Below are 25851 nucleotides of genomic sequence, written 5' to 3' on the forward strand. Positions count from 1 at the left end.
CTGGCTAACTATGTTGATAAGAGGATGTTAACGCAATACTTTCAGTCTAGAAGTGCCGACATATATAATAATCTCTAGTATTGGCAAAGCTCAAGACAAGTGGAGCCTTATAATAGCAACAGCGGCACCTGAGACATCCAGTACATGACCCAGGCATCCGAGATAACAAGTCCACAAAAGCGCGCGCAGAAGTACTGACTCATGGGAGGAAGACCTATCTATCCAAGAAGGGAATCGGGGCTGTATGTAAAGCTATCATCGCCATCAGCCTACTAGGCCCGGTGGGCGAGCTCTGAGGTCAATTACGCATATAACAGCCCATTGAGTCGACCGTGCAAGCTATCTCAACCTTCAATTCAGGTAGTCACCTCGTTATTCTAGCTGGTCACAAGCAGCTAATCCCTGATGCCTAGTCAGGAATCTGATCGGGCGGAATGACCGTCTGTTATAATATATATCGGGTGGCTGTGGCGATGCGGAAGCACAGGAGTCCAGACCTGACTCACCAGGTCAGAAGACCTTTGTGGAGAGTTGAGTGACTCGAGATCGTGGAAGGGCACATGACGTTCGTTCGATAGCTGCCGAATCCTTCTGGTCTTGGCAGGGACGAGGAATCCGGGGGGGTTGAAAGGCGTGGTCAATATATCGGTCATATTATATTATCTGCTAGGGTCACGGCAGATGAGAGGACCCTGCAGAATATCTGTCACAAAGAGAGCCCCCACGGTGGGGCGGATATTGTGTCATTTAGATGGACACTTGCATCTGCGAACCCGACCTGTCACCGGGTTATGTACTCTGTATGTGGTTGACTTCGCGATGGTCGGACCAGGTATGATAATCGACACGGTGCACACTGAGTAAGTATTATCCGTCGCAGCCTGATGTATCCTCATGGTTAAAACCCAATTGCAGCAGTCTTCCGGGGAGGTTTCTCGAGCGAGTGGGGACAGGGACCGTCTCCATCGGACATGAAACATTGTAAGAATCATGTGGGAGAGGGAAAAGTACGACCGAGTCATTGATGATCTTCACTTTGCCATTTCCCTCTCGTGTCCACTGCCCCCTTTGATGCCGCGGACCATGACCAAAAAGGAGAAAACAACGTTCGCATAGGCATCATCGATCAGAACTGCATCATGACAGCAATGAGGCTGATCCGGCGGTCGTGTCCCCATAAGGTATTTAGAAAACGGAGATACACTGACAGGAATCTGCAGGTGCGGCGACACCACGAGAAAACTGGTTTGGTTGACACTGGACAGAGATGTTCAGTGCTGAGTACGGTGGTACGTGGATACAGAGCACTGGAGAGAACATGCAGTTACAACGGCAAGAGAAGCTTCCGCGATGATTTCCACCGCCCATCAGTGAGTGAGGTCACAGTTGCCGAGCTTCCTCTGAAGCAGCAATGATCGCTGGTAGGGGTTTGCGCGTCAAACCCGCGACGTTCTCCGCCGCTTTAGACTGGGAGGGGAAATAGTGGGTCAGTCGGGGCTTACACTTTATTGTACTTTGGCGCTTTCACCTACAAAGTACAGAGTACTCCGTGTAGGGATGGAGGACATACTCTGATCGTTTTTAAGACACTCACCACGAATATACACAGTTTTCCAGCATCAGAGGACGGAGGGTCTCTTTGACCCATCTGGACAGCAAACAACAGGTGGCGTATTATAAACAGGGCAGTTACCCAGTAACTACCGTTTACACCCCGGATAAGGTTACATAACCTGCAGCAACCATGAATAAAGTTGATGCTGTCTGTGCTACCCAGCCTCTCCCAGACCGTCCCTCCAGATACGATGGGGTACTCCGTACAGGGTACACAAATGATACCCTCTCCGTAAGTCGCATAGATGCCTGATAGTCAGTCGCAATCAAAGACTTTTTTTTTTTTTTTTTTTTTTGCGACCCCGGCTTCCAAGCACCGAAGGAACCCCCTGTCATACCTGGGATATCTATGGTATCTAGTGGCTTACCACCCCAGTGCAAACTTATAATTAGCCCCGGGCTAAAACATTATTCTTAGAGACGAACCCGAGCAGGGTTTGGTCTTTGAATTCTGATCTCTATCGGTCAGACCAATTGCCACGGGACGAATCGCCTTGCATGAATCACTTGATGCAAACTAGTGTAGCCTTGTGCTTGCCGTTTAGTAGATAGATAGTAGTACACGGTAGTGTGCGACCTTTTATCTACAGAATGGTGGCTTATCTTCAAGGGAATCAGGCGGCCTGTGGCAGTGCACCCGTGTAGGTATTATATTATTGAATCCTGGACCATGATGAAATGACGCCTTACTTAGCTACATTCCTCATCCTCCGATAAAAATACTAATAATAAGGCAGTGATAATATTATATAAAAATATAAGTAATAATATCAACTCGTAACGGACCCAAACATCGCATCCACCCTAGCCGGGCCAATTTAGGTTTGAATGGCTGCTAAATGAAGGGCCAATGGGTACTGCGATGCTGCTTGGCATCGATGTGGTCTCTTCTCCTCACCTCGTGGGCGAGAGACAGGTAGAAGTACGGAGTACATACTATACTACTACTACTACTACTACTACTACTACCACTACTACTTAAAGTGTAGTAAAGACAGCGGACCAGCAAAAGGGAATTGGCCAGTGATTGGCCGTCCAGTCAAGACATGCAGGACCTGTGTTTCTATATTTGGCTAGTAAATACGTGGGATAACCACAACCACCATCAGCCTGGCTTATGTGATTCACGGAATCAGGGTGATTGGATCCCTGGGGGCAGTGCGCAAGTTGGTTACGCGGGGGATTCGGACGGAGTCCTGAAACCCACCCGGCCATCCATGGCATGGTCGTGACGGGCTCCTCCAGTTGGTCGGCAAGAATACGGTCTGTCCGGACTACGGAGTAGTACCATCAATTATTATTGGAATTTTCGCGCTTTTTTTTTTTTCTTTTCTTCTGTTTGTCGGCTGGGGTGGCTTGTTCCCTAGTTACGGAGTATGGGTAGTTGTCATGGTAGGTAGTTGGTATGTGGCTGGGGCGAATTCACCGGCCAGGATGAAGAGAAGAATTGAGCCAAATAGTATTAGATAATTGTTCTCCGAATGTACTCCGTACACCCAAGTACCCCATAGATACTAGTTGAGCTGCAGCCTCGGATCCCCGCCGATCCACTGGGAGTGAGATGGTAGGTGAAGCGATCAATTCGGGGTAGACCAGCAGGCAGCCGGCGACAGGCTAGCAGGGGTGCTTTGCTAAAAGAGTAAAGACAGTAAAAAGAGTAAAAAAAGAAGGTGCTGCTGGCCCGTCCCTATGGTACGGTACTAACCACTAGCCACATGCGATGACGCCAGCCGCCAGGCAGACAAGCCGGGCCAGAACCACTCACCGTACGGTACGGCTCCACTGTGGCCTCTGGAGTCTAAGGTGCCTGTCCCTAATACCTTAGTACGGTACGGAGTACAACATCCGGAAGACATCATGCGGCATCACGGATTCCTTCCATCCTGATGGATGCCAGCTGATGGATTATTGAATAGTCGCGCTCAATATCCTCCATCTATCCTTCACTCTGGAGGGGTGTTTCTGCATCTACCTGGTCCACGTTCGATGAATATCACTGACTCCTGAAAAGGGGAAGGAAGACACTGACTCCAGGATTCACCCGATCGACTGCTGGCTGTCTCAGAAAAAAGAAGCCCCAGGCCACACAGGCCGACAAGAAGTCCGGTAACACCTGTTACCCTGTTACACTTACATCCAGGCGGGACCCACGGTCTCTGCTAGGTAAGTATCACCTTCAACGCTCTCTCCGTCTTGTGTTTCCGCGCTCTTATCCTCTTGACTTCTTCTTCCTCTCTCTCTCTCTCTCTCTCTCCCACCTTGCCGTTTCTCGCCTCACTCGCTCAATATCCCCTCCCTCCTCCTCCTCCTCCTCCTCTTTTCCCTCGCTTTCCGCCCTGTCTCCTCGGCCTCTCCTTCCCGCGCATTTCGCCCAAGCGGACCTGAGACATCAAGTGGCCTAGTCAGGCGCTTGCAAGCTGACTTTGCGCCATCATCCGCTATCTTGGCGTCGTTCCAGCGCCGCCTCGCTCTTATTTGCCCTTCCGCTCCTTTCCTTGCTCTCGGGCGTCTCAAACTTTCCACCGGAAACTGCATGGAATCAAACTTCCATATCTAGTCTTGGCGGGTCCTGACACTTGGTCACTATCTCCGTGCGGAGGAGCTGGACTCAATATACACCCACTCTCGCCTTCCTTTCCTGCCTCTCGTTCTTTGCGGTTATTCGACACCGGCGTTTTCTAGCTCGAGCTCCATTCGTCTGCGCGCTGGGCTGAATGTTCGCCGTGTAACAACCGTACGGCTACTACTACTACTACTATTACTACTTACTTACAATCTGAGCGAGCTGAAAGCTGGTCTTCAGTTTTATTGCCTGGGCTATAACAAAGTTCGGCCATCATGGGTCGCTCGCGTGGTAAGTCGTGGATTGACATATCCCTTCTTCTCCTTGGGCATTTGAACGTTGATGATTGACATCCCTTGCGCTACCAGTGCTTTCTCTTATGTCCGTCTTCGGGGGTTCATCCCGTAAAGACAACCTCGGACAGCATCATCGGACCTCGTCGGCTTCCCTCACGCTGAACAATCCTCCGCTACGAGCAGATACACCTTCCTCGGATGCCCCTTCGCCTCTCGACGCTTCGCCGATCAGCGCGACTCCGAATGGGGAACGACGAGTGCTGTCGCGGCCTGACTCGGCACTGTTCTCGCACAACCCTCCGCTGCTGGAGTTTTCGCAAGATACTCCTCCAGAGCTCCAGCCTATCTTCGCTTATCTGAACAGCCACGCCAATAAGTTATACCATGAAGGATATTTCCTGAAACTCAATGATTTGGATTCTCGTGAGTGCTCGAGAACTAAGTATGGATGGGCATGGACTAATCAATGCAGACGGCCGGCCCTGTCATGATCGACAGTGGGTAGAGTGCTATGCGCAGCTTGTCGGGACCGCTCTTTCTCTATGGGATGCTGCAGCGCTGGACGCCGCCGAAGAGGGGGAAGATGTCCGTCCGACTTTCATCAACCTGGCAGATGCTTCAATCAAGGTGGTGAGATGCCCAATCACGACTCTCTTAGATTGGAACCCTTGCGGCGTTTGCGACGTGTCACTAACCATTGCCGATCTAGCTCGAAACACTGCCGACAAGGAACCAAGAGGCACAGGCCTTGAAAAACATCCTGAGCATATGCTCCGCGGGCCAAAACCGATATCTCCTGCATTTCAACTCCTTCCATTCCTTGACGCAGTGGGCGGCAGCCATCCGACTCGCTTTGTTTGAGCACACGTCTCTGTACGAAGCGTATACGGGCTCCATCATTGCCGGCAAGGGCAAAAGCCTTAATAATATCCGCTCCATCTTGGATCGAAGTCGGTACAGACATGAGGATTGGGCCCGTGTGAGGTTTGGGGCAGGCACGCCCTGGAGACGGTGTTGGTTCGTTATCACCCCTCCAAATGAAAAGGAGTTCCAGAAAGCGCAAAAGTCGATCAAGAAGAAATCGGCCTATGATCGAGCGCCCAAGCTGGTCACCGGCGACATCAAGTTCTACGATACGAAGAAGACCAAGAAAGCAAGGCCTATAGCGACCATTACGGATGCGTATTCTGCCTACGCCATCTACCCTCAGTCAAAAGCGTTGATCGACCAGTCGACCTTGGTCAAGATTGAAGGAAGGATCACAATTCATTCCCAGACAGACTCGACTACAGATGGGTTCGTATTCGTCATGCCCGAAGCTCGTCCGGCCATTTCCGGTTTTGAAATGATGCTCCGATTTCTCGTACCTACCTTTGATACCTTCAATCTCTACGGCCGCCCAACTCGCATTATTGCCGCTACGAACCACATCAAGAGCATCATGTTCGCTTTCCCCAATAACCGGCGCTATGGTTACCTTGATATTCTAGACATTGCCGGTTTGATGCAGACTCCCGGCAGTCAGGACTGGAGCGAGGCAGAATGGAGGAAGCAGCTCAAGGAGGCAACAGCTCGCCGCATGGCGTCTGCTGGAAGCGGAAGCAGGAACAGCAGCGTTTCGGGCAGTAGGCCACGTTTTCGAGCCAGTCTTCCGAATAGAAACGGCAATATGCGCACCGTGCCTCATCAGCGCAACTGCACATCCCCGGAAAACCGGCTGGATTTCAATCAATCGAGTGATGCTATTGTGCGTGAGACACCTAGTGATTCTTCGATTTCGCCGATTGGCCGTGCGCGCGGCTTTTCCGATTTTGCTGGGCTTTCTTCTATGAGAGAGCAAGCGCAGACTTCATTCGCTGAAAGTTCTCCATCATCGTCCGCTCAGGAGCTGGTGGTGCCTCGCAGTAGTGGGCGCCGTGGCTCTGGCGAGGCAATGGACCATAGCAGCACTGAAGGCGATGGGAAACAGCAAACCGGCCCCGATGGTAAGGCGCTTGAGCAACGCTTCCTTCCTCCAACTCCTCCCTCTCCTGTAGCTCACCCTCCTGCCTTCACGCATGGACCAGGAGAGATCCCTCTAACCCGACCTCAACCTTCAACCGATATGAGGAAGGTCAACAACAGGATGTCTGACGCCACCCTCTCGCAGCTTCTCGCAGCCTCTGGGAGCATGAACCTACTGGGCGCTTCTATCCCGTCGGGAAGCCACGAAACGATCAAAGACGAACCTAGTCCAGTGACACCGAATAGCAGTTCTGATAACCAGGCCGCACCATCACTTTTATCGGACAATAGCGATAGGAGAGCCGTGCTCCAGGATCAAGGCCCACCGACACCTGAAGACCGTCCGAGTGCATTTGGCCCGCCATTGACTATACCGAAGAGACAGAGTCTCCAGGTTGATACCACAAAGGCTGTTAAGCGCAAGCCCGTGCCTTTACAACAAAGCCGCGAGTATGATGCTGCCAGCCTCGTGGGTGAGCCCAGCTACGAAGATCTCCGTCATACCGTGGATGAAGAAGTTCTGAACTGGGTTGGTTCCCGCGAGTTCTCATTGACTTCTCCTGATAAGGAGAGCCGTCAGGACGAAGAGAGTGTCTATGATGACGCCTCCGCAGCTTCCCCCGATTACGCCAGTACTCGCGGATCCATCTACAGCAAACGCTCTGTCAAGTCAATCCCTAGGCCGAGAATGGGTGTTATGAAGACCGTGGGAACGGCCCCCCAGAAGCAGGATTTAGTTATCGGGGATGCTCGCTACACCGTTGAGCAGCCGCCACTGGAGTTCAGCTCAGAAATCCCCAGTTTCGACTTCGGACCGACCATGACCTATTTGCCTACTACTGGGCGCCCCAGCACTGGAGATACTCTCGGGAAATCAGCACACCAAAGGAGCGACTCAACCGCGACGGAGAAGCAAATGCCGCATCAGATGGAGCGTCAACACTCGAGATCTCCGAGCAACCTCATGTGGCAGCCGGGCATGGCTGCTCCGCGTCCGACCACACCGGGCAGGCTCACTGCGGAACAGTTTGTGCAGCAACGGTCAGCCCCGAGCCCGCCAGTCCATGCTCACCACCGAACCCTCTCTTCGACACCACCACCCCCGCGGCCTGCCTCTGGTGACTGGACAGGCAACACCCGGCCCCTGTCCCATTTGTCAGGCATTCGGGATGCGCCGGCCCGCCCTCATTCTCGTGGTGCCAGCAGCACCCTGAACTACACCGAACTTTCATCCCATCTTTCTGCCCGCGAACAGGAGCATGTGGCCCGTATGACGGGTGCTCCGCTCCTCGACCTTTCTGGTAGTGTCAAAAGCCAACAACCGCCTCCAGTCGACCCCATGGGACTGGTTGGGGCGATTGATGCTCGAGAGCGTGAGCGGAAGAGTATCCGGGAAGGGATGTCCAACCAAATGGTGCAGCATGCGATTGCACAACGCCAGCAGCACTTGCAACAGCAGCAACAAGTGGCTGCGAATCCACCCGCGCAGGCGAACGGCGCCGCGAACAACTATAGTGTCTATAACATGCCCACCGCAAACCGCACCTGGGATGCTCTCAACCAATCTTACCGGCCAGCCGAGCCCCGGCGCCAGTCTTGGTACGGCCAACTGTCGCAGCCCTCACCGTCACCCCCAGCCTACCAGCAAAACCAGCACTTTGGCCAGCACCCAGGCTACTTCGCCAACGGCAACGCAATGCATTATTAGCTATATGCCGTACTCTCCTTATTCTCATCCAATCTCCTTATGTTTATCCTACCCGGTCCTATCCTATCCTATCCCGTCCTATCTATCTATCCATCTATCCCTTTTGCTCCCCTTGCGTGAACCTCATGGTCCGATCTTCTCTTTCCTCTTCGCTTTGTCTCGTCCTTGCATCGGCCCGCGAGCTTTCAGTGCATTTTAGAGCCCAAGTCTTCTCGATATCTGGAAAGTTCTCTGTTATATCTATCTCCTGGGCTTGGCGGTCTTGCAGCGCTTTGTTTTTATCTCGTTGGGTCTACGGAGTCTTAATTGTTTGGAAACGTCTCTTCGTTCTGCAAACATAGCCTGCAAAATATCCTTTATTCTCTTTTGAAAGGTCGTCCGTCAGTACTGGGTAGCTATTTTATCTTTCGAGGTATTATTCCTGAGATGGTGTCTTGCTTATCATACATTGATATTGCTTACACTATCGATTGAGTCTAGAAAATGGATACTGGGGCTACCTACTCCGTACCTTGGTTCATAGTGGTACAGAGTAGACTAGATAGGAGGACGTATGCATACCACCACAGCCCAGCAGAAATGTTCTATGAGTACCTATGAACATCCGAAACCAAGACTACGAAACAATGAAGCCAGCATAGCATGGTCCATTGATTCAGTACCATCCACTCACCACACTACACTTGATACCACTACACCCCCACAACGAAGCCAGCCACCAGTCCAGTCTACTCCAGTCTACTCCAGTCCAGCCCAATACAATGCAATCCAACCCCATCTAATCCAGAAAAAATCAAGGATGAATACTATGCAGTGACATTTCAGAAAGACCCAAAAGCCTCTCCCCCAAAGCCCCAAAGCCTCAATAAATCTGTAGTATAATACCTAGGTGTGATGATAAGCAAAACAATGACGATGATGATGACGATGATGATGACGATGATGATGATGACGATGATGATGATGATGATGATGATGTGTGTAAGAGAGGTGTATCAATAACCCCAAAAACGCCTGAACTTCCGGAGTTCCCTTTCCCTTCCCTTTCCTTCCCTTTCCTCGATCACTCACTCGCTCACTCCCCTGGCCTAACTTCGCCTAACTTCGTATACCGCTCGCTCACTCAGGATCTGTCTTGTCTGTCCACGACCAACTGTTTGTTTACTCCATGCAACGCACAACGCACAACGCACACTCGTCCCGGGATTTGGGAATTTGGGTTCTATTCCATTTTTTAACTTCTCTTTTCTTTGACTCGGTTTTTTGCTCTCACTCTAGGGATGTAACCTAGACTGATCGGGTTGCTAATGATAATGATAATAGAAATAATGCTGCGCATGGGGAGTTTTAATTCGAGTGCAGCTTCTTCATCCGGCTGACACCCTCGTAGAGACCGCGGTCCAGGGCGGCAGCGACGGTGAGCGTACCACCGATGATGGCGCAGACACCGGTCAGGAAGCCGGTGAAGGTCTTGGGACGGGCCTCCCGGTTGATGACCTTCATGGGGGAGATATCGTAGTTGAAGAAGACACCGGGGATACCGTTAGCAGCGTGGAGACGCTCCTTGTGGCCCTCGTCGGAGGCATCTCCGCCCATGAGGGAGCGCTTGTGCGAAGTGACGGAGTACTGGTGGGTCTCGATGCTGCCGTCAGCGCCGTAGGCGATGCCATGGGCGCCGAGGGGAGCCTTGTCGTAGGCGCTGTGGATAGCGGAGGAGAAGAGCGGGTCCCAGCCCAGGGGCAGGTAGGAGGTGGAGACGACCTTGACGAAGTACATGAAGTTGTAGCCGGGCTCGTTGGTCTCCTGGTTGGTGTCGTCGAGGGGGTTGGTGTGGTGGTGGTCGGTCCATTGCCAGCGATCGGACAGCTCGTCGGGGAGCTGGGGACCGAAGCGCAGCTGATGGATCTGGTGCGTCATGGTGTGCTTCTCAGCGTCTGCGAGGTCCGACTCGAAGAAGTTGGCCAGGTCGTGCACGTGGATGTTTCCGCTGGTGAAACTACGGCCCGGCGCGATGTGGAAGTTGCCCACTACCTTGTTTACCCGGAGGACGCCCTCGAGACGACAGCCCTCGCGCCGCTGGGCGTCGATCCGCTGGGCGTACCCTTCGCGATCGCACTGCTCCACGTTCTCGCCCTTGCCGAACGCCCATTGTTGCTGCGCGTACGCTTCGCGCACCTCGTCGCACGTGTTGCAACATCCCTGTTTGCTGGCTCCCGGGGGGGAGGACGCTCCGTAGCATTCACCGCAGTAGTCGGGGTCGAGGTGCTTGGCGCTCTCGTCCTCGGAGTGGCTGGATGAGATGGATTGTGAGTAAGAGTGGAAAGGGGAGGGGGGGTTGAGGGTGACTTACAGCTCCAGAGCTTTGATGTCGATGACACGGCCCCCTTCGGCGGCCGAGGTGAGGCGCACCTTGTTGATACCGTGGACGACACCCGTCTGTTGCTCTCCAGAGACGTCCATGACATCGAGAGTCAGGAGTTCACAGGGAAGCCGGGGGAAGGTCATGTTGAGGTGGATCTCCATCTTCTCGCCTGTACGAAGGAGAGACCGTTAGCCAAGGGTGTCTTCTGTCTCGCGGTGCAGCATTTGTTTGTCTGCGTGTGCAAGCGTACTTCTCGATTTATCGACGACCAGCTCTGGCAGAACGACCACACGCCTGTAGTCCAGCCATTCACCCCACACAAGCCACATGATGACCAGCAACGAGGCTATGGTGATGACGCCGCCAGACGTCGTTCGGACGCGCGCATCCTCGACTGTTTTTGCGAAAGCATCGAGCCTCGTGAATCGCGATTTCGCCGGCATTGCTCTAATGGATCGACATGAATACGCGGAAGGCGCCGAGAGGTGGTGTTCAACGGTGGTCTTTGTACCGACTAAAGACCAGCTAGTGCCCGCGGGAATGAAGCCTGTTGGAGGATGGGATAGTATGTAAGTAAGCGGAAGCCTCAGTTGGGAAGAAGAGTCCTGGTAGTTGGAACCAAGCGAGTAAAGGAGCGAAGAGGCTGGATAGAGAGTAGAGAGGGGGGGGGAACGTACGCAAGCGAAGTCGGATGTAGAAATGTAGAAATGAGCAAGCCACTGGCAGCAGCGAATTGCGCGCGTCTCGTGGCTTCTCGTAGGGATTCGGGGCCTTTGGAACAAGCTGTCCTGTTGATGAGGCGGAGAACCACTCAGGAGCGGCACTACGCCGAGCGGGACCGCAATATGGCCCGCTCGGGTCTAGCGCCGTAATACCGGCTGCCCCTTTGTGTGCATCGGTATTGCGTATTACCGTCCGTGCCAAAGGACAGACTGCACGCTCTGATTGGCCACGCCCCGTGCCTGGCGCCAGATCACGTGCGACTGACGCCCCCGACCGCTCACGTGATGCTGCAGGCCGGCGGGAAATGCTTGGGTTTTGGCGGTTCACGTCACTTTTTCTGCTCCGACTGACTGACTGACTGACTCCTCCATTCACCTGATATCCCACCTCTCACCCACCGAGGCTGGCGGTTGCTTTGATTCATCCGAACCGTCCACCGTCCACCGTCCACTCCTCCGCTTACTTCTCGCCCTCCCCTTTCAAGCTTCTCTTTTAACCTCCTCTGGGAAATCTGCCGTTCTTTCATCGTATGCCGATTGATCCCATCCCGAACAACTAAGGCGTGCAGCCTTTGTCCGCCTCGCTTTCCCAACAACACTTTTTCATATCGAGTCCGATCCTCACCCCCTCCGGTCCTCGACCCCTCCCCTCCCCCTTTCTATCCTATCTCTCCCTCCGCGACGGGTACGACAGCTCCCCCGGTTTTCAACATGAAGAACGGAAAAGGTTCTCGTGGCCGCCAGGGTGGCTCGGATCGCGGGGGCATCCGCAAGCGGGGCGCTGCTACGCGGGTCGATCGAGAAGGTGATATGGTGATGGAAGGAGGCTCCGCCGCTCGCAGCCGTGGTGGAAAGAGGGCTCGTGGGGAGTCGGGCCGATCGAACACTTCGAATCGGTCACAGGCCGCGAACAAGGCCATGGATGCGATCCAGAGAGCCATTTCCAGCAACGACTCACAGGCAAATATCCGCCAAGGTGGCCGGGGAAGTGGTCTGGAGCAGGCGATCGTCCGTGGCTGGAAACAAAGCAAGGCCGCATCTAACCCCGACGGCGGCCTCGAAAGCCTGATCGCCTTCCTCGAGAAGAAACTCAGCCCCTCCGACTCGAAAGCTGGCACACGCGCAAGGATTACAAAGGTATGTGCAACACCAGAGTTGGCGGTCACCGACATGAATCACCAGCGTCGTCCTCTCCGATGTGCCTTCGTTTTTAGGGATGGTAGCTTCAGAACAACGATCGGCACTTGCTTAGGCTCTACTGGCGTTTGTTCCTTTGGATGACTGCGGTTTCAAAGTCTCTCACGCCTTACTAACGTTCCTTAGTCGCGAGTTGAAGGCGACGCGCTCATAGTTTCTGTCCGACCAGAGTTGTTGGATAGGATGCTTAAGCTCGATGGTTTTTCTTTTGCAGGTGCTCCTCTCACGGTCCACAAATATGATCGATCTACAGACGGGCTGTTGGACCAGTCCATGCTGTCGCAGAATGGCAGCTCACCCTCGGCTGCCGACACGAAGGCTAAAATGACTGCCGTTTTGGGCAGGCGTTACGCCCAACAGACGAAACTGCTCGACCTTTCAAGGCTGGCAAGCGATCCCGATCTGGTATCCATGGGAATCTTCGGCAGCACCTCCACCGAATCGAAGTTCTTTCCGGCACTGATGAAGGTCTGGGAGCTCAATTTCGACGATTCCGCGGCCCGCCGCAAGGCGGTGGAGAGTGTCAGTCTCGCCCACAACCAGCTTGCGAACATCACGGCTGTTACGACCTTGGCCCAAACGATCCCGGAATTGAAGAACCTCGACCTTTCCAACAACGAATTCAAAGATGCCCAGGCGCTGATCGGGTGGCGTTGGAAGTTTCGGAACCTCGAGTTCCTCGACCTTTCCAACACGCCTTTCAGTTCCGATCCCACTTTTAAGGATACCATGCTGAAGTGGTATCCCAAGCTCCGATTCCTCAACAATGTTGAGGTGCGGACCGCGGAGGAACTGGCTGCACAGAAGAAGACGCCAATCCCCGTGCAGCCGCCGCATTTCCGAGACGAGTCTCAGATCGCGGAGAACTTCGTCAGGGCTTTCTTCGCAGGCTATGACAACGACCGCAGCGAGCTCATCAACGGCGTTTACGACAAGTCTTCCACTTTCACACTAAACATCAACACGTCCGCTCCGAAATCCGAAGGGACTGAAACCGCTCCCTGGGATGCGTATATCAAGAAGAGCAGAAACTTGCTGAAGATCAACCATCTCCCTGCAAGGATGTCTCGGGCATACAACGGTACAGACAAGATCCGCGACCTATGGACCAGTCTCCCCGCAACGAGACATCCCGACATAACAGCACACCCAGACCAATGGCTTATCGAATGCTACCCGATCCCAGGCCTTCCCGACCCTTCGGGACAGAGCCCCACGGGCGTTGGTGGACTTCTCATCATGGTGCATGGAAAGTTTGATGAGATCAGCGGATCTCGGGTGGAAACGCGGAGTTTCGACCGGACATTCATACTCGGACCTGGTGGCGGTATGGGGGGAATCAGGGTCATCAACGATATCCTCTGTCTGCGAGCCTACGGAGGACATGAGGCCTGGATCCCGGAAAACCAGCCAGCGGCCCCTCCTGCAGCGGCTCCGGCGACTCCTCTTGTGGCACCTCAGCCGGTAGCTGTACCGGGCGCAGTGCCAGGTGTAGTACCGGGCGCTCCAGATGGCTACGGCATGCCGACACCTGGAAAACCGGACGTGCAGGTACAGCAAGAGCAGCTGGTTCTCCAGATGAGCTCCAAAACTCGGATGACCCTTCCATACTCCGAGATGGCTCTTTCTGGAAATGGCTGGAATATCGATGCGGCGTTGAAGAATTTCGAAGAACTGAAGGTATGCATTTCGACTCTCAAGTTCTTTGGTAGGCTTAGCTAATTAGTTGCAGACGCAGGGAACATTGCCTCCCGATGCTTTTCTGCCTGTTTGATTCAGATGGGGGGCGAACATGGAAGGAATCAAGGGGATGGAAATACGTTAATGGACCCGGGAGAACCTTCGCATGAGCGACTCGTTCCCACGATCCCGATTTGGTCCTTGCATGTCTGGCTTTTGCGCGTGGGGGTGGGGTGGGGGGATCTGGTGGTGTTTGCTTGGAGTCTATTACCTTTTATTGTTTGATTTGCTGATGTATGCATGGCTTGGGCGAATGGCTTTAGGGCTGGTGACCAGCTTTCAATTCTTGTACTTTTAAAGACGACGAACAACTTCATGTCCATATAGAGGGGGGGGTCTGCGGTACCAGGAACCACTACACGATACCGAGCAGCCTGTGCAGCGACATTTGCATTGAGTAGCCATTTGGTGGACTTGTAGTATCTAGTAAGGAAGGTGAAGGTGGCAGGTGCAAGATGACGAGGCCCGCCATCCCGCCAAGCGGCAGCGCTAAGAGCTGCCCGTGACTGCCGGCGGACGGACTGACTTGTCGCCAACTCTCCGGCTCGGACTCGAGCTCTACCCAAACACCCCCCCCCCCCCCCCCGGTCTTTACAGCTTTTCGTTTCCCTTCGCTCCTTTGGCCCTTCTTGCGCGCGTGTCTATGCTTACTCGGTGAATTGGCGAATGCCCCGTAGCTGGCATTGCAGCATGTGTCTGGCGTTGACCACGCTCAGGAGCTAATGGAATGTCCGCCACTACTACCACCACCACAAACCCCCCCGGCCAAATGCCCCCCAACGGAGCGGCTAATGTCGACCCTCTAGATGCAGGTGAGGGAGGCCCTTCGAGTGACGCCTTCGCCGGAATCCTCGCTAACATATCCAACTCACAGCGGACTACGATCCAGTCGATCATCTCAACACGATCTTCTCCCACCCCTCCACGCTGTCGTCCGTGTCCCGGGTCTCCCAGACCCTCCACGAATACGAAGATGAGCTCGACAACGATATCGGCGCACTGGTGGAGGACCAGGTCACATCCAATGCGGAGAGTGTCGAGCGCATCCAGGCCGCCAAGGCGGATTTGACGGAGCTGTTCAAGAAGATCGACGACGTGCGCGACCGCGCGTCCTCGACCGAGTCGGCTATCACGGAGATGACGGCGGATATCAAGCAGCTGGACAATGCGAAGAAGAACCTCACACAGTCGATGACGGTGCTGAAGAGGCTGCAGATGCTGACGACGGCGTATGACCAGCTACGCGCCCTGGGTCGGACGCGGCAGTACCGGGACTGTGCCCAGCTGCTGCAGGCGGTGATCCAGCTGATGGCGCATTTCAAGTCGTACCGCTCGATCGACCAGATCGCTCTTCTCAGCAGGAATGTTGCGGACATACAGCGGGAGCTTTTGGAGCAGGTCTGCGAGGACTTCGAGATGGCGTTCGCCAGGGGGGAAGTCGGCCAAAGCAGACCCGTTCTTTCGGAAGGCTGTCTGGTCATAGAGGCACTGGGCGACCATGCCAAGTCCAGGCTGGTGACCTGGTACTGCAACTTCCAGCTGCGCGAGTACAGGCAGGTGTTCCGGAACAACGAGGAGGCCGGGTCGTTGGACAACATCTCGCGGCGGTACGCATGGTTTAGGCGCATCCTGAAGATCTACGATGAGGAGTACGGGGCCATATTTCCCGCGGCTTGGAAAGTCAATGAGATCCTGGCGAATGTCTTCTGTGAGGGGACACGGGAGGACTTCAAGGGCATTCTCTCCCGATCCGTGCGCAATGGCCAGACGATCGATGTCAACCTGCTGCTGTCGTGTCTGCAGGAGACACTGGACTTTGAACACTCCCTGGAACGGCGGTTCATCAACCCGTCCCGTCATTCGACGGATACGTTTGCCTCGGGCGAGGCAACTGTCTTTGGCCAGGCCATCTCGGAGGCGTTCGAACCCTATCTGAGTGTATGGGTGGAGGCTCAGGACAAGCAGCTGGCTGCGCTGATGCCTAAATATCGGCAACAACCTATTAAGCCTCCGGATGAGGAGTTCGACTCGCATATTGTCATATCCTCCTCTACGGACCTTTTCACATTTTACCGGCATTCGTTCCAGCAATGCGCGAAGCTATCTACTGGTGCAAGTCTGGCAGACCTGGCCAAGGTCTTTGCGAAGTACTTGGATCACTACGCGCAAACAGTCCTGCTATCCTACATCAGCGAGCGCCCGACGGGTCACACTCCGTCAAAGGTGCCGGATACTGAAGACCTAATCTTGGTTCTCAACACCGCGGATTACTGCTACACGACCTGCAATCAGCTGGAGGAGAAGATCAAGGGCAGGCTCGACAGGAGCCTCAAGCAGACCGTAGACCTGCAGAGTCAGGCGGACTCTTTCATGGGCATAGCGTCTGCGGCTGTTCGAGGGCTTGTGCGGAAGGTTGAGGTTGATCTGGAGCCCTGCTGGCGGGAGATGCGCAACACGCCTTGGAACCGGCTGGAGGGCGTGAGCGACCAGAGCTCCTACGTGGGCGAGCTGATGTCCAAGACACAAACTAGGTCCTCGGAACTCCTGCAGCTTCTGCATAAGCAGCAGTACGCCCGAGCTTTCGCAGACCATGTCGTCGAGCTGATCTCAACCGTATTCATCGCGACCATTTTCCAGTGCAAGCCGGTCTCAGAGACCGGAGCGGAGCAGGTACGTCTCTTAATATTCACATCCCAACACGCCAACTAACGCACGACATAGATGCTCCTCGACACCTATACCCTCAAAACCGGACTCTCGTCACTTCTCCCCAACCCCGCGCCAGCAAGCTTCGTCAAGCGCGTCAACGCCAGCTTCGCGAAGATCGAAGCCCTCCTCAAGACCCTCCAAGTGCAACCGTCTCCCCCCGAAGCCCTCGTGCAGGCCTACCTCATCCACATCGCCGACCAAAGCAACACGAACTTCCGCAAGATCCTCGACCTCAAAGGCATCCGCAGCCGCCAGGAGCAGAACCACCTCCTGGAATTATTCCAGCTCCACCGCGCCTCCGATCGCTATGCACCGAACCTCCAACAGAGCAACCCCATCCTAACCGCCCTGCAAACCTCCACCGCCCCCACCACCAGCTCCGTCTCCCAGGGCCTCGGCCTCGGCACCGCCGCGGCGTCCATCGGCGCCTCGACCCTCCCCACGCGCTTCGACCCCTCCATGCTTGGCTCCGCCATCATCTCCGCCGCCAAAGACGGCGTCGACCGCTTCGGCACCCCGATGGGCTCCTCATCAATCAACCCCATCGCCGGCCTTGCTCCCCCCGGAGCCGGAGGCGTCTCCATCTCAGGCGCCTCGGCCTCCCCATCCTCCTCATCCACACCTGGACCCTTGGGACTGGGACTGGGACAGACCCAGACCGGAGAGAGTTCCATATCCTCTGCGGGAAATCTTAACGAGAATCTGAAGAATATTGGGAAGTTTTTCCGGAGGGATCTAGGTGGTTTTGGGGGGAGATTTGGGCGGGGTGGTGATGATGCGAGTTGATGTATGTGTGTGTGTATATATTTTTTCGAAAGCGAATATAGCATTTATTGTCTATCTGTATTGTATTTTTTTTTCTTTCTTGGTGTGTAAGATACCTATTTACTGATTGGCTTGATTGGCTTGATTGAGATTTTGGATGATGTTCTTTTGGGGGGGGGGGGGCGGAGAGAGGGCGGTTGGGGTTCGGATATATAGCCATCCGTAAAGTATAGTACTAGTATGTATGTGATCCTTGTCAATAATAAATAATAATATGGGTGATATAGTAGCTGCCACCACTCCAATCCAATTACCAATCCAGCGATATGAATACCCAGACCAATTGTACATCTCTCATGATAGAGATGGGTAGATAGTACTCCGTAATTTTGTTATTATTAGCAAAACGCCCAGCCTCCCCCAGAAACCACATGATGAGAAAAAATCCCCACCTTTTTTACAGTTCAAGACAGTAGAAAAATTGATTTGATTTAGAGAAAAAAAAAAAAAAAAAAAAAAAAAAAAAAACACCCAACTCTCTTATCCTTATAGATAACCCTCTACTCTACGGAGTACCCAATACCTACTCCGTGTACAGGTACTATAAGTAGGTAGGTAGGTAGGTAGATAGTCGTCACGCACAGCCCGGGAACGCGCTCCCCGAAGATAGCGCCAAAATACGGCCCGATTTCCAATAACAAGGTCTTCATGGTGTAGTTGGTTATCACGTGGGTCTCATATTTCCATCTCAATATGACTAGGAAGCATTCAACTTTCTGGATATCCCAAGGCCGGGAGTTCGAACCTCCCTGAGGACATTGCTTTTTGTTTTTATCTAGTTATATGTATATTCTTTTTGCTTTCTGTTTCGTTTCTGTCTATCTATCTAACCATTCATTCATTCATTCATCCACCCACACAAAAAATAATAATTTATGGGTGGATGGGTGGGTGGATAAGCCCCGCTTACCAAACCATTCTTTCCTGACATATTTTTTTGTGCAGGACATGGAGTGGAAGTATACGTGAAGGGTTATATAGCCATAACCTCGCCCGTTTTTCAACAACAAGGTCTTCATGGTGTAGTTGGTTATCACGTGGGTCTCATATTTCATTCAATATGACTAGAAAGCGTTCAACTTTCTGGATATCCCAAGGCCGGGAGTTCGAACCTCCCTGAGGACATGTCTTTTTTTTCTTTTCTCTTTCTATTTTGTTCATTTTTGCGTTGGTTGGCTGCACTTTTTCTTCCTTTTTTCTTTCTTTCTTTCTTTTTTGTATTTATATTCTCCTGCTGATTATTGCTTTCCTCCTTTCCTTTTCTATTTGCACTAGAGTCACTTGCTTAATGTATGATTTGCAACACAGAAAGCGTCTAATTGCTTGCTTCTTGGGCAATAGGGTGGAAGAAAGGAAGGGAGGAAGGAAGGAAGGAAGAAAGAAAGAAAGAAAGGGAGTGTGCGATCTTTGGTACACTTACTTACTTACCTCTCCAACTCCGTACTCTCAATGCAATTGTTTGCGTAGCTCGGTCCAACTAAGCACGACGTGTACTTACTGTCTAGCTAAGATTCATCTGTCTCCGTAGGATACGTGCCTTAGAGCCTGGCACATGAATCCATTCTCATCTCAGTCCTCACGAATCATAATCAAGTCCAGCCTTGATAGCATAATAGCAATATAGCATGCTGCCGCACATCCACCACACCACACTACACTACAATACACTACACATCCAATCCAAAGATTTCAAAAAAAAAAAGAATGTAATACCCAAAGCCTATTTAGTCTATAAAGTGAACATGAAAACGCTCAACCCCCCATGTCCGCACCCGCACCGCGCATGATCCCACCGGGCGTCCCAACAAAAGACAGTCGGAGAAGCACAAAGTAGCATGCTCATGCTAGTAGCAAGTGGCGAGTAGCAAGTAGCAAGTAGTATCAAGCTGACCTGACTCGTATAGCATTGTCTCATGCTCATGCTCATGCTCATCTTCATCCTCATGCTCATCCTCAACCACAGCCACGCATCATAACCCATAGCCGCCTCATTCCCATAGTGTAGCGAGAAGAGAAAATGGAAAGAGAGGAAGAGTGAGAACATTAACCGTATGGGAATCATGGGCAATGATGGTGGCAATGCAACTTTAGCAGCACAGCACAAAAGAAAAAAAAGAATCTCCATTTGTCATCTCCCGAATCTTCAGTGCAAACGCCATCGCAGGAATAAATCATCGCGTGAACAATAAACAGAACCGAGCAGTACCGGGGCCGAAACCCCCTCACATGGTATCAAAAGCGAATTTCGTCAAGCCCCAGCACGTCGTCACATCACAACCACTTCTCTCATTACCCCCGTTTACTGCGACGCGCACTGCACACGCTCGGCACCGGGAGGAACGTCGTCGTCATCCTCGTCCATGGCGTTGGCGGCACCGTGGGCGCGGGCCTGGGAGCCCTCGCTGCCGTCGATGTCCTCCAGCTCGAAGTCCTCGACCATGCTGTCGGTCGGGGGTTGGGGCTGCTCCAGACGGGTGGGCAGGACCTGCTCGAGCAACTCGAGGTTCTTGAGCTGGTCCTTCTCGGGGAACTTGACGTCGAACTGGATGTACAGGTTGCCGAAGTCGTGGTGGCGGTAGGAAGGCATACCCTGGCCCTTGATAACCTTGATGGCACCTGGAGAAAAGTCACATTAGCTCGATGCGTTCCGGTGCAAGCCAGTTGAAGAGGTACATACCAGGAGTGATAACCTCGCCGGGGGCGATGTTGACGGTCAACCACCGGTCGTCGAGGTGCTCAATGTTGATGGTACCACCGCCAAGGGCAGTGAGCAAGTCGATCTCGGCCTGGTAGAAGAGATCGTCGTCCTTGCGCTGGAAGCGGTCGTGGGGCTTCTGCTCGATCTCGAAAACGACGTCTCCGGGCATGACACCGGGCATCTGGTCACCCTCGCCGCGGAACTCGACCTTGTGGCCGTTCTTGACACCGCGGTCGACGTGGACGTGGAGGACCTTGCGCTCGACGATGGTCTTCTTGCCGCTGCACTTCTTGCAGCGGTCACGCTCACGGATGATCTCACCCTCACCGTTACAGTCGGGGCAGACGGTCTGGAAACGCTGGATCATGGGACCCATCTGGCGCATCATGGTCTTCATACCGGAACCATTGCAGCCGGTACACGACTTGACGGCGCCCTCCTTGCCACCGCGGCCATCACATCCCGAGCAGATAACCGACTTCTGCAGAGCCAGCTTCGAGACCTTACCGCGGTAGATGTCCTCCAGGTTGACCTTGTGGACGTGGTGGATGGTGCGGGCCTTCTTGGGACCCTGCTCGCGCATGCCGCCGCCGAACATGCCGCCGAAGCCACCGCCGCCGCCGCCGAAGAACTGGGCGAAGAGGTCCTCGGCGCCCATTCCACCGCCAGCGCCGCCATGCTCCAGACCCTCCTCACCGAGCTGGTCGTAGAGGGAACGCTTCTGGGGGTCGGACAGGGTCTCGTAAGCGTGGGACAGCTCCTTGAACTTCTCAGCCGCCTCGGGGTTGTTGGTGTTCTTGTCTGCATGGCGAGAACCGGGTTAGCGACCGACCGGGCTGTACGCTGTACGGAGCGGACGGGCTCTCCGATCGAGCGGGGCCGATTGACACTTACCAGGGTGGTACTTCAGGGCACCCTTCTTGTAGGCGGTCTTGAGTTGGGCCTCGGTGGCCGTCGGGGGAACCTAGCCGCCTCACCGTCAGTTTTGCTCTGCTTTCTAGGCAGATCCAGGCAGTGCTGGGGAGGGGGTAAAAAAAAGAGATAAAAAGTGAAAAAAAGAGGGGGGGGGGGGGGGGGAAATAACTCACCCCCAGGGTATCGTAGAACTTGGTTTCCTTGACCATTGTGAAGTAAATTCAGAGGCGAAGAGGGGAAGGCGAAGAGGTTGGAGCAGGGATGAAAAGTCAGGAACCAATATAGAAACAAGAACTTTTCCGAAGGAACGAGAGGGAGATAGAAATCAGCCCCAACGAACTTGACTACAGGAAATGTAGCAAGTGACAAAGAAGCGACAAGACAGGGAGAGTACGAGACTCCTGAAAGGAAAGAGGATGAGAGGAGAGAAGGAGGAGGAGAGGGGAGGGGGGGGGAGGCTAAGGAAGAAGAACCTCAAAGCCGCTGGCGGGAGGGTTCGATGTGGATGGGGGAGGGAGGGAGAAGGATGAGGGCCCGTCCGGGAGATTATCAGAGCGGCGACAGTCCGTCTGAGTCTGAATCTGCGTAATCAGATTACAGCACCAGGCACCAATCCACCCGCCAATTGCCCGCCGAGTGTTTCCAGATCCCCCGTATTTAATACCGGAGATACGATGGGGCGAAACTCCGGGGAGGAGGATGGATGGATGGAAAGTAGTGGTTACTTGTGTAGAAACAGAAACGAACAAGTATACGTTGTTGTATCCAGTAGGTTACAAAGAGGCCACATAAAGATAAAACGGGGCACGACACAAAAACAACGAACAAAACCCAATCCCCAGCAGAAAAACCGAGATCCCCGTTGCCTTTTGAACAAAGCTGCGATACCCTCCGCATCGATGACCTCGCCGGACCATCTGGCCCTGTGGTGGTTGGTGGTGGTGCTGCTCGTTGCTCGTCATGGCCCGAGCGCGACTTTGGGCTGCTTCGATGGAATTCGGTGCTCTTCCATCCCCTTCGCGGCCTTTCCACGGCTGACAATCGCTTGGGTAATTACTGGGTTTTGTGACCGCCGCGCCTGCTGGACCGCTGGGGGGCTGTAGGTTTGTGCCTTACCGGGCGTATCGCCGGCGCGCGGCCCATCATCAGTCAGGCATTTCCATCCTCTTCCACCTGAAGTATACGGGCTGGCTGGCTGGCTGGCTGACTGGCTGGCTTGCCTCGGTATGAATTGCGGTCGAATTATACGCAGAACCGGTGGACCAACGTGACAGAGGATGTTGATTCGTTCCACTAGATAGATATTTTACCGTGCCGTAAAAAAACCCCAAGCGGATATGCCACCGGACTCAAGAGGGCGAATCTTCTGCAGCGCATAAACTAACTTTGATGCGCTCAGAATCTTCGGCGAGTGGCACAGCCTCGGAGCCTGGAGGACGGTACTTTGCCTCAGGCACAAGGGATGTGGCGAGCGGCGGGTGGCTGGGGGGCAGGCTTATCGATAAGTAAGTCGACGAGGTGCCCGATGCGGAAGGAGGGGGAGGAATCCGTGGACGCCGAGTCGTTCTTTCCCTGCTGGTGTTCCCAGGGGTCCAAGAGGATACTATGTACTACGTCCTACTGTACCAGATAACCGATACCACCCTGTACTTTATCTACTAACTACTGTGTAGGAAGTTTATCAAAGACAGGTGACTCCCGCACCGAAACAGACAGACCACGATCAGAGACAGTCTCGGAAGCCAGACAAGCAAAAAGATAGATTGATAAAAGATAACTAGTGGTCGGACCCCATCAGCACTGACCGCAGCCTCATACATACTACATAGATATAAGATACCAATCTATCTATCTAGTATCTCCTACTTACTATCTATCTACTACTCCGTAATATCCACCCCACCGGGCGATGCGGGACCCATCCGACCAAATCCGGCAGTTGACCACAGAGTTTGCTCCGTCTCGATAGCTACTGCTATCTAACTTCTACCGGTCTATCTTTCTACGCCCCCTCTTCGTTTCCAATCTCTCACTACAGGTCCGAATCGAATTACCTCACGACTCTTACAACCACACAACATGGAGACCGACCCCGGATTCATCGCGGCCGTGGAGGAGGCCAAGCTGGGAGCCGCGGAGGGCGGCGTGCCCATCGGAGCGGCGCTGGTCTCCAAGGACGGCAAGATCCTGGGTCGGGGCCACAATATGCGCGTGCAGAAGGGTAGTCCGGTGCTGCATGTGCGTTTATTACTCCACTCCCTCTCCCCTCCCCCATTCTATCTATGATGATGTCTACTCTTGATTCCGTGGTGCTGACTTGGTGATTCGATTCGATACGATAGGCCGAAATGTCCGCCCTCGAGAACTCCGGACGTCTGCCCGCCTCCGCCTACGAAGGCGCTACCATGTACACGACCCTCTCGCCGTGCGACATGTGCACCGGCGCCTGCATCCTCTACAAGGTGAAGCGCGTGGTCATCGGAGAGAACAAGAGCTTCATGGGCGGGGAGGAGTATCTCACCAACCGGGGGAAGGAGGTCGTAGTCCTCGATAACCAGGAGTGCAAGCAGCTGATGGAGACGTTTATGAAGGAGAAGCCGGAGCTGTGGTGAGTTGAGTTGCATTGCATTGCTTTCATTTCTTTTGATAGCTGACCACGACGTTGAATTGCAGGAACGAGGATATTGCTGTCTAAGTTTTGATTGATCGTATGATCGCACGGAGAAGCGGACGTTTTAAAGGGGTAGAGGGCAGTAGTGTTCATGTATATAGTCAGAAATCATACGCCAGCCATGATCATCACGTTAAGCCACCTTTTCAGACCGTCAGGCGGTGGATCTCCTCGAAGTAGAACTTGAGGTCGTCCGGGTTGACGAAGGGGGTCACACCTATTCAGATCAGCACTTGGTATAAGACAGGCAGGCCGTTGGCGTGGCTTACCGTGACCGAGGTTGGCGATCCAGCCCCGCTTGCCCTTCTGGAAGCCGCGGGCCATGTTCTCCACAGCCTCCGTGATAGCCTGACGACCTCCGTACAGGATGCCCGGATCAGCATTGCCCTGGATAGTCACGCGGCCATTGGCAATCCGGTAAGCCTCAGCGGGATCATGCAGCCAATCCAAACCGACAACGTTGTAGCCGGACTCGCAGAGATCCTCCAGACCGAACCAGGCACCCTTGGCGAAGACCGTCATGGGGACAGGCTCGAGCCCCATCTCCTGCAGCTTCTTGGGCAGATTGGCCGAGATGTGACGCAGGTATGGAAGCGAGAACGCCTTGAAAGTGGCGGGAGACAGCTCGCCAGCCCACGAGTCAAACACCTGCACCAGCTGGGCACCGGCCGCGACCTGGAGAGCCAGGTAGTCGACGCAGATCTCGGCAATCTTCTGCAGCAGAGCCTGCGTCTCCTTGGGGTACTTGTAGATCCACTTCTTCGACTGAACGAAGAACTTCGAGCCGCCGCCCTCGACCATGTAGCACAGCAGAGTCCACGGGGCACCGCAGAAGCCGATCAATGGCACGCGGCCCTGCAGCTTGTGGCGGGTGAGTGTGATGGCCTTGTAGACGTAGTCGAGCTCCGCCTGGACGTCCACCGCCTTCTGCATCACCTTCTCGTACTGTCCGTCGTCCGGCGACTGCAGCGGTTCCGGGAAGTGAGGGCCCTTCTTGTCGACCATCTCCACCTGCATTCCCATTGCCTGCGGAATGACGAGGATGTCCGAGAAGATGATCGCGGCGTCGATGAGTCCCTCATACCGGTCGATGGGCTGGAGGGTCAGCGTCGATGCGACCTCGGGGTCACGGCAGCATTCGAAGAAGTCGCGACCGGCCTTGGCTTCATGGTACTCGGGGAGGTAGCGACCAGCTGTTCAAAAGCAACAGCAAAGTCAGCGATTAAATCTTGTCAATGGTGGCATCGTCTGGGGTTTATCCAGAGGGGCGGTTGCTGCGTACCTTGCCGCATCACCCATATCGGAGGACGTGGCACTTGTTCGCCTGCAATGACATCAGCCTCGTCTACAGGTAATTATCCTTTTGTCGATAATTACCTCGGGCGGCCCTCAGCAAGAGGTCGTTCTTCAATGGCTCGAATTGGTGCTGCATTTTGACGTGGGATGTGGGAGTTGCAGAGGAGGGGGACCTTGCGGAGGAGGGGCCCATGACATGCGCAAGTCCTGCTGTTCGGCGCCTCGGGCCGCCATTCGGCGCGTCAGCTCACTGTCTTCCAATTGGGTACGTTCTGCTGCGTAGGATCATTTTTAATTTTCACTTTCTACTTTGTCGGGTCTAAGCATGGCTACGAGCATTGAGCAATTGAGACTTCAAAAGACAGCCTAAATGATTTCCATTTGGGCTATAGTAAATTGTATTGTTTCCCCCATCTCCACGCCGAACATAGCACTAGACTGAATGACCTAGCAATTACTACGTCCCACCGAGCACTACAGAATCCTTTTTACAGGACAACAGACAGCGCGGTGATGGTTCAACTGGCACAT

The 25851-nt window shown here is 53.8% G+C and overlaps 8 protein-coding genes and 2 non-coding genes across 10 annotated transcripts; 6 read left to right on the plus strand and 4 right to left on the minus strand.

Moving 5' to 3' along the window:
• Positions 1 to 4301: 4301 nt before the first annotated feature.
• BO70DRAFT_29826 (PH domain protein) lies at positions 4302 to 8462 on the plus strand. The gene is made up of 4 exons (XM_025539599.1): positions 4302 to 4468; positions 4546 to 4896; positions 4946 to 5100; positions 5183 to 8462. The coding sequence occupies exons 1-4, from the start codon at positions 4453 to 4455 to the stop codon at positions 8183 to 8185; spliced, it is 3525 nt and encodes a 1174-aa protein (XP_025399536.1). The 5' UTR covers positions 4302 to 4452; the 3' UTR covers positions 8186 to 8462.
• Positions 8463 to 9532: 1070 nt separating this feature from the next.
• Positions 9533 to 10990, minus strand: BO70DRAFT_291407 (retrograde cargo receptor ERV46; the record flags this gene model as incomplete). Its single annotated transcript, XM_025539388.1, has 3 exons — positions 9533 to 10475; positions 10536 to 10716; positions 10798 to 10990. 3 exons carry the CDS (start codon positions 10988 to 10990, stop codon positions 9533 to 9535), a joined length of 1317 nt encoding a protein of 438 aa, XP_025399537.1.
• Positions 10991 to 11980: 990 nt separating this feature from the next.
• BO70DRAFT_335796 (mRNA export factor mexA) lies at positions 11981 to 14373 on the plus strand (the record flags this gene model as incomplete). Its single annotated transcript, XM_025541074.1, has 3 exons — positions 11981 to 12532; positions 12593 to 14146; positions 14199 to 14373. 3 exons carry the CDS (start codon positions 11981 to 11983, stop codon positions 14238 to 14240), a joined length of 2148 nt encoding a protein of 715 aa, XP_025399538.1. The 3' UTR covers positions 14241 to 14373.
• A 420-nt stretch (positions 14374 to 14793) lies between these two features.
• Positions 14794 to 17735, plus strand: BO70DRAFT_335797 (putative GARP complex subunit Vps53). Its single transcript, XM_025541075.1, has 3 exons — positions 14794 to 15018; positions 15081 to 16876; positions 16928 to 17735. Exons 1-3 carry the CDS (start codon positions 14934 to 14936, stop codon positions 17699 to 17701), a joined length of 2655 nt encoding a protein of 884 aa, XP_025399539.1. The 5' UTR covers positions 14794 to 14933; the 3' UTR covers positions 17702 to 17735.
• A 647-nt stretch (positions 17736 to 18382) lies between these two features.
• BO70DRAFT_t159 lies at positions 18383 to 18498 on the plus strand. Its single transcript has one exon. It is a non-coding gene; the product is annotated as a tRNA-Met (tRNA).
• Positions 18499 to 18751: 253 nt separating this feature from the next.
• Positions 18752 to 18865, plus strand: BO70DRAFT_t160. The gene has a single exon. It is a non-coding gene; the product is annotated as a tRNA-Met (tRNA).
• Positions 18866 to 19427: 562 nt separating this feature from the next.
• On the minus strand, positions 19428 to 19952 carry BO70DRAFT_29875 (uncharacterized protein). Its single transcript, XM_025539615.1, has one exon. It carries the CDS (start codon positions 19863 to 19865, stop codon positions 19470 to 19472), a length of 396 nt encoding a protein of 131 aa, XP_025399540.1. The 5' UTR covers positions 19866 to 19952; the 3' UTR covers positions 19428 to 19469.
• Positions 19953 to 21794, minus strand: BO70DRAFT_29882 (type I HSP40 co-chaperone YDJ1). The gene is made up of 4 exons (XM_025539618.1): positions 21527 to 21794; positions 21333 to 21402; positions 20418 to 21239; positions 19953 to 20356 (listed from the first exon to the last, which is right to left on the minus strand). Exons 1-4 carry the CDS (start codon positions 21560 to 21562, stop codon positions 20040 to 20042), a joined length of 1245 nt encoding a protein of 414 aa, XP_025399541.1. The 5' UTR covers positions 21563 to 21794; the 3' UTR covers positions 19953 to 20039.
• Positions 21795 to 23223: 1429 nt separating this feature from the next.
• BO70DRAFT_29904 (cytosine deaminase) lies at positions 23224 to 24284 on the plus strand. The gene is made up of 3 exons (XM_025539626.1): positions 23224 to 23591; positions 23696 to 23961; positions 24027 to 24284. The coding sequence occupies exons 1-3, from the start codon at positions 23433 to 23435 to the stop codon at positions 24046 to 24048; spliced, it is 447 nt and encodes a 148-aa protein (XP_025399542.1). The 5' UTR covers positions 23224 to 23432; the 3' UTR covers positions 24049 to 24284.
• On the minus strand, positions 24026 to 25477 carry BO70DRAFT_361738 (uroporphyrinogen decarboxylase HEM12). The gene is made up of 4 exons (XM_025543114.1): positions 25402 to 25477; positions 25307 to 25348; positions 24294 to 25217; positions 24026 to 24241 (listed from the first exon to the last, which is right to left on the minus strand). Exons 1-4 carry the CDS (start codon positions 25454 to 25456, stop codon positions 24171 to 24173), a joined length of 1092 nt encoding a protein of 363 aa, XP_025399543.1. The 5' UTR covers positions 25457 to 25477; the 3' UTR covers positions 24026 to 24170.
• Positions 25478 to 25851: the final 374 nt, after the last annotated feature.

Source organism: Aspergillus heteromorphus (assembly GCF_003184545.1).
Source record: "Aspergillus heteromorphus CBS 117.55 chromosome Unknown BO70scaffold_11, whole genome shotgun sequence".
Taxonomy (NCBI): Eukaryota; Fungi; Ascomycota; class Eurotiomycetes; order Eurotiales; family Aspergillaceae; genus Aspergillus; species Aspergillus heteromorphus.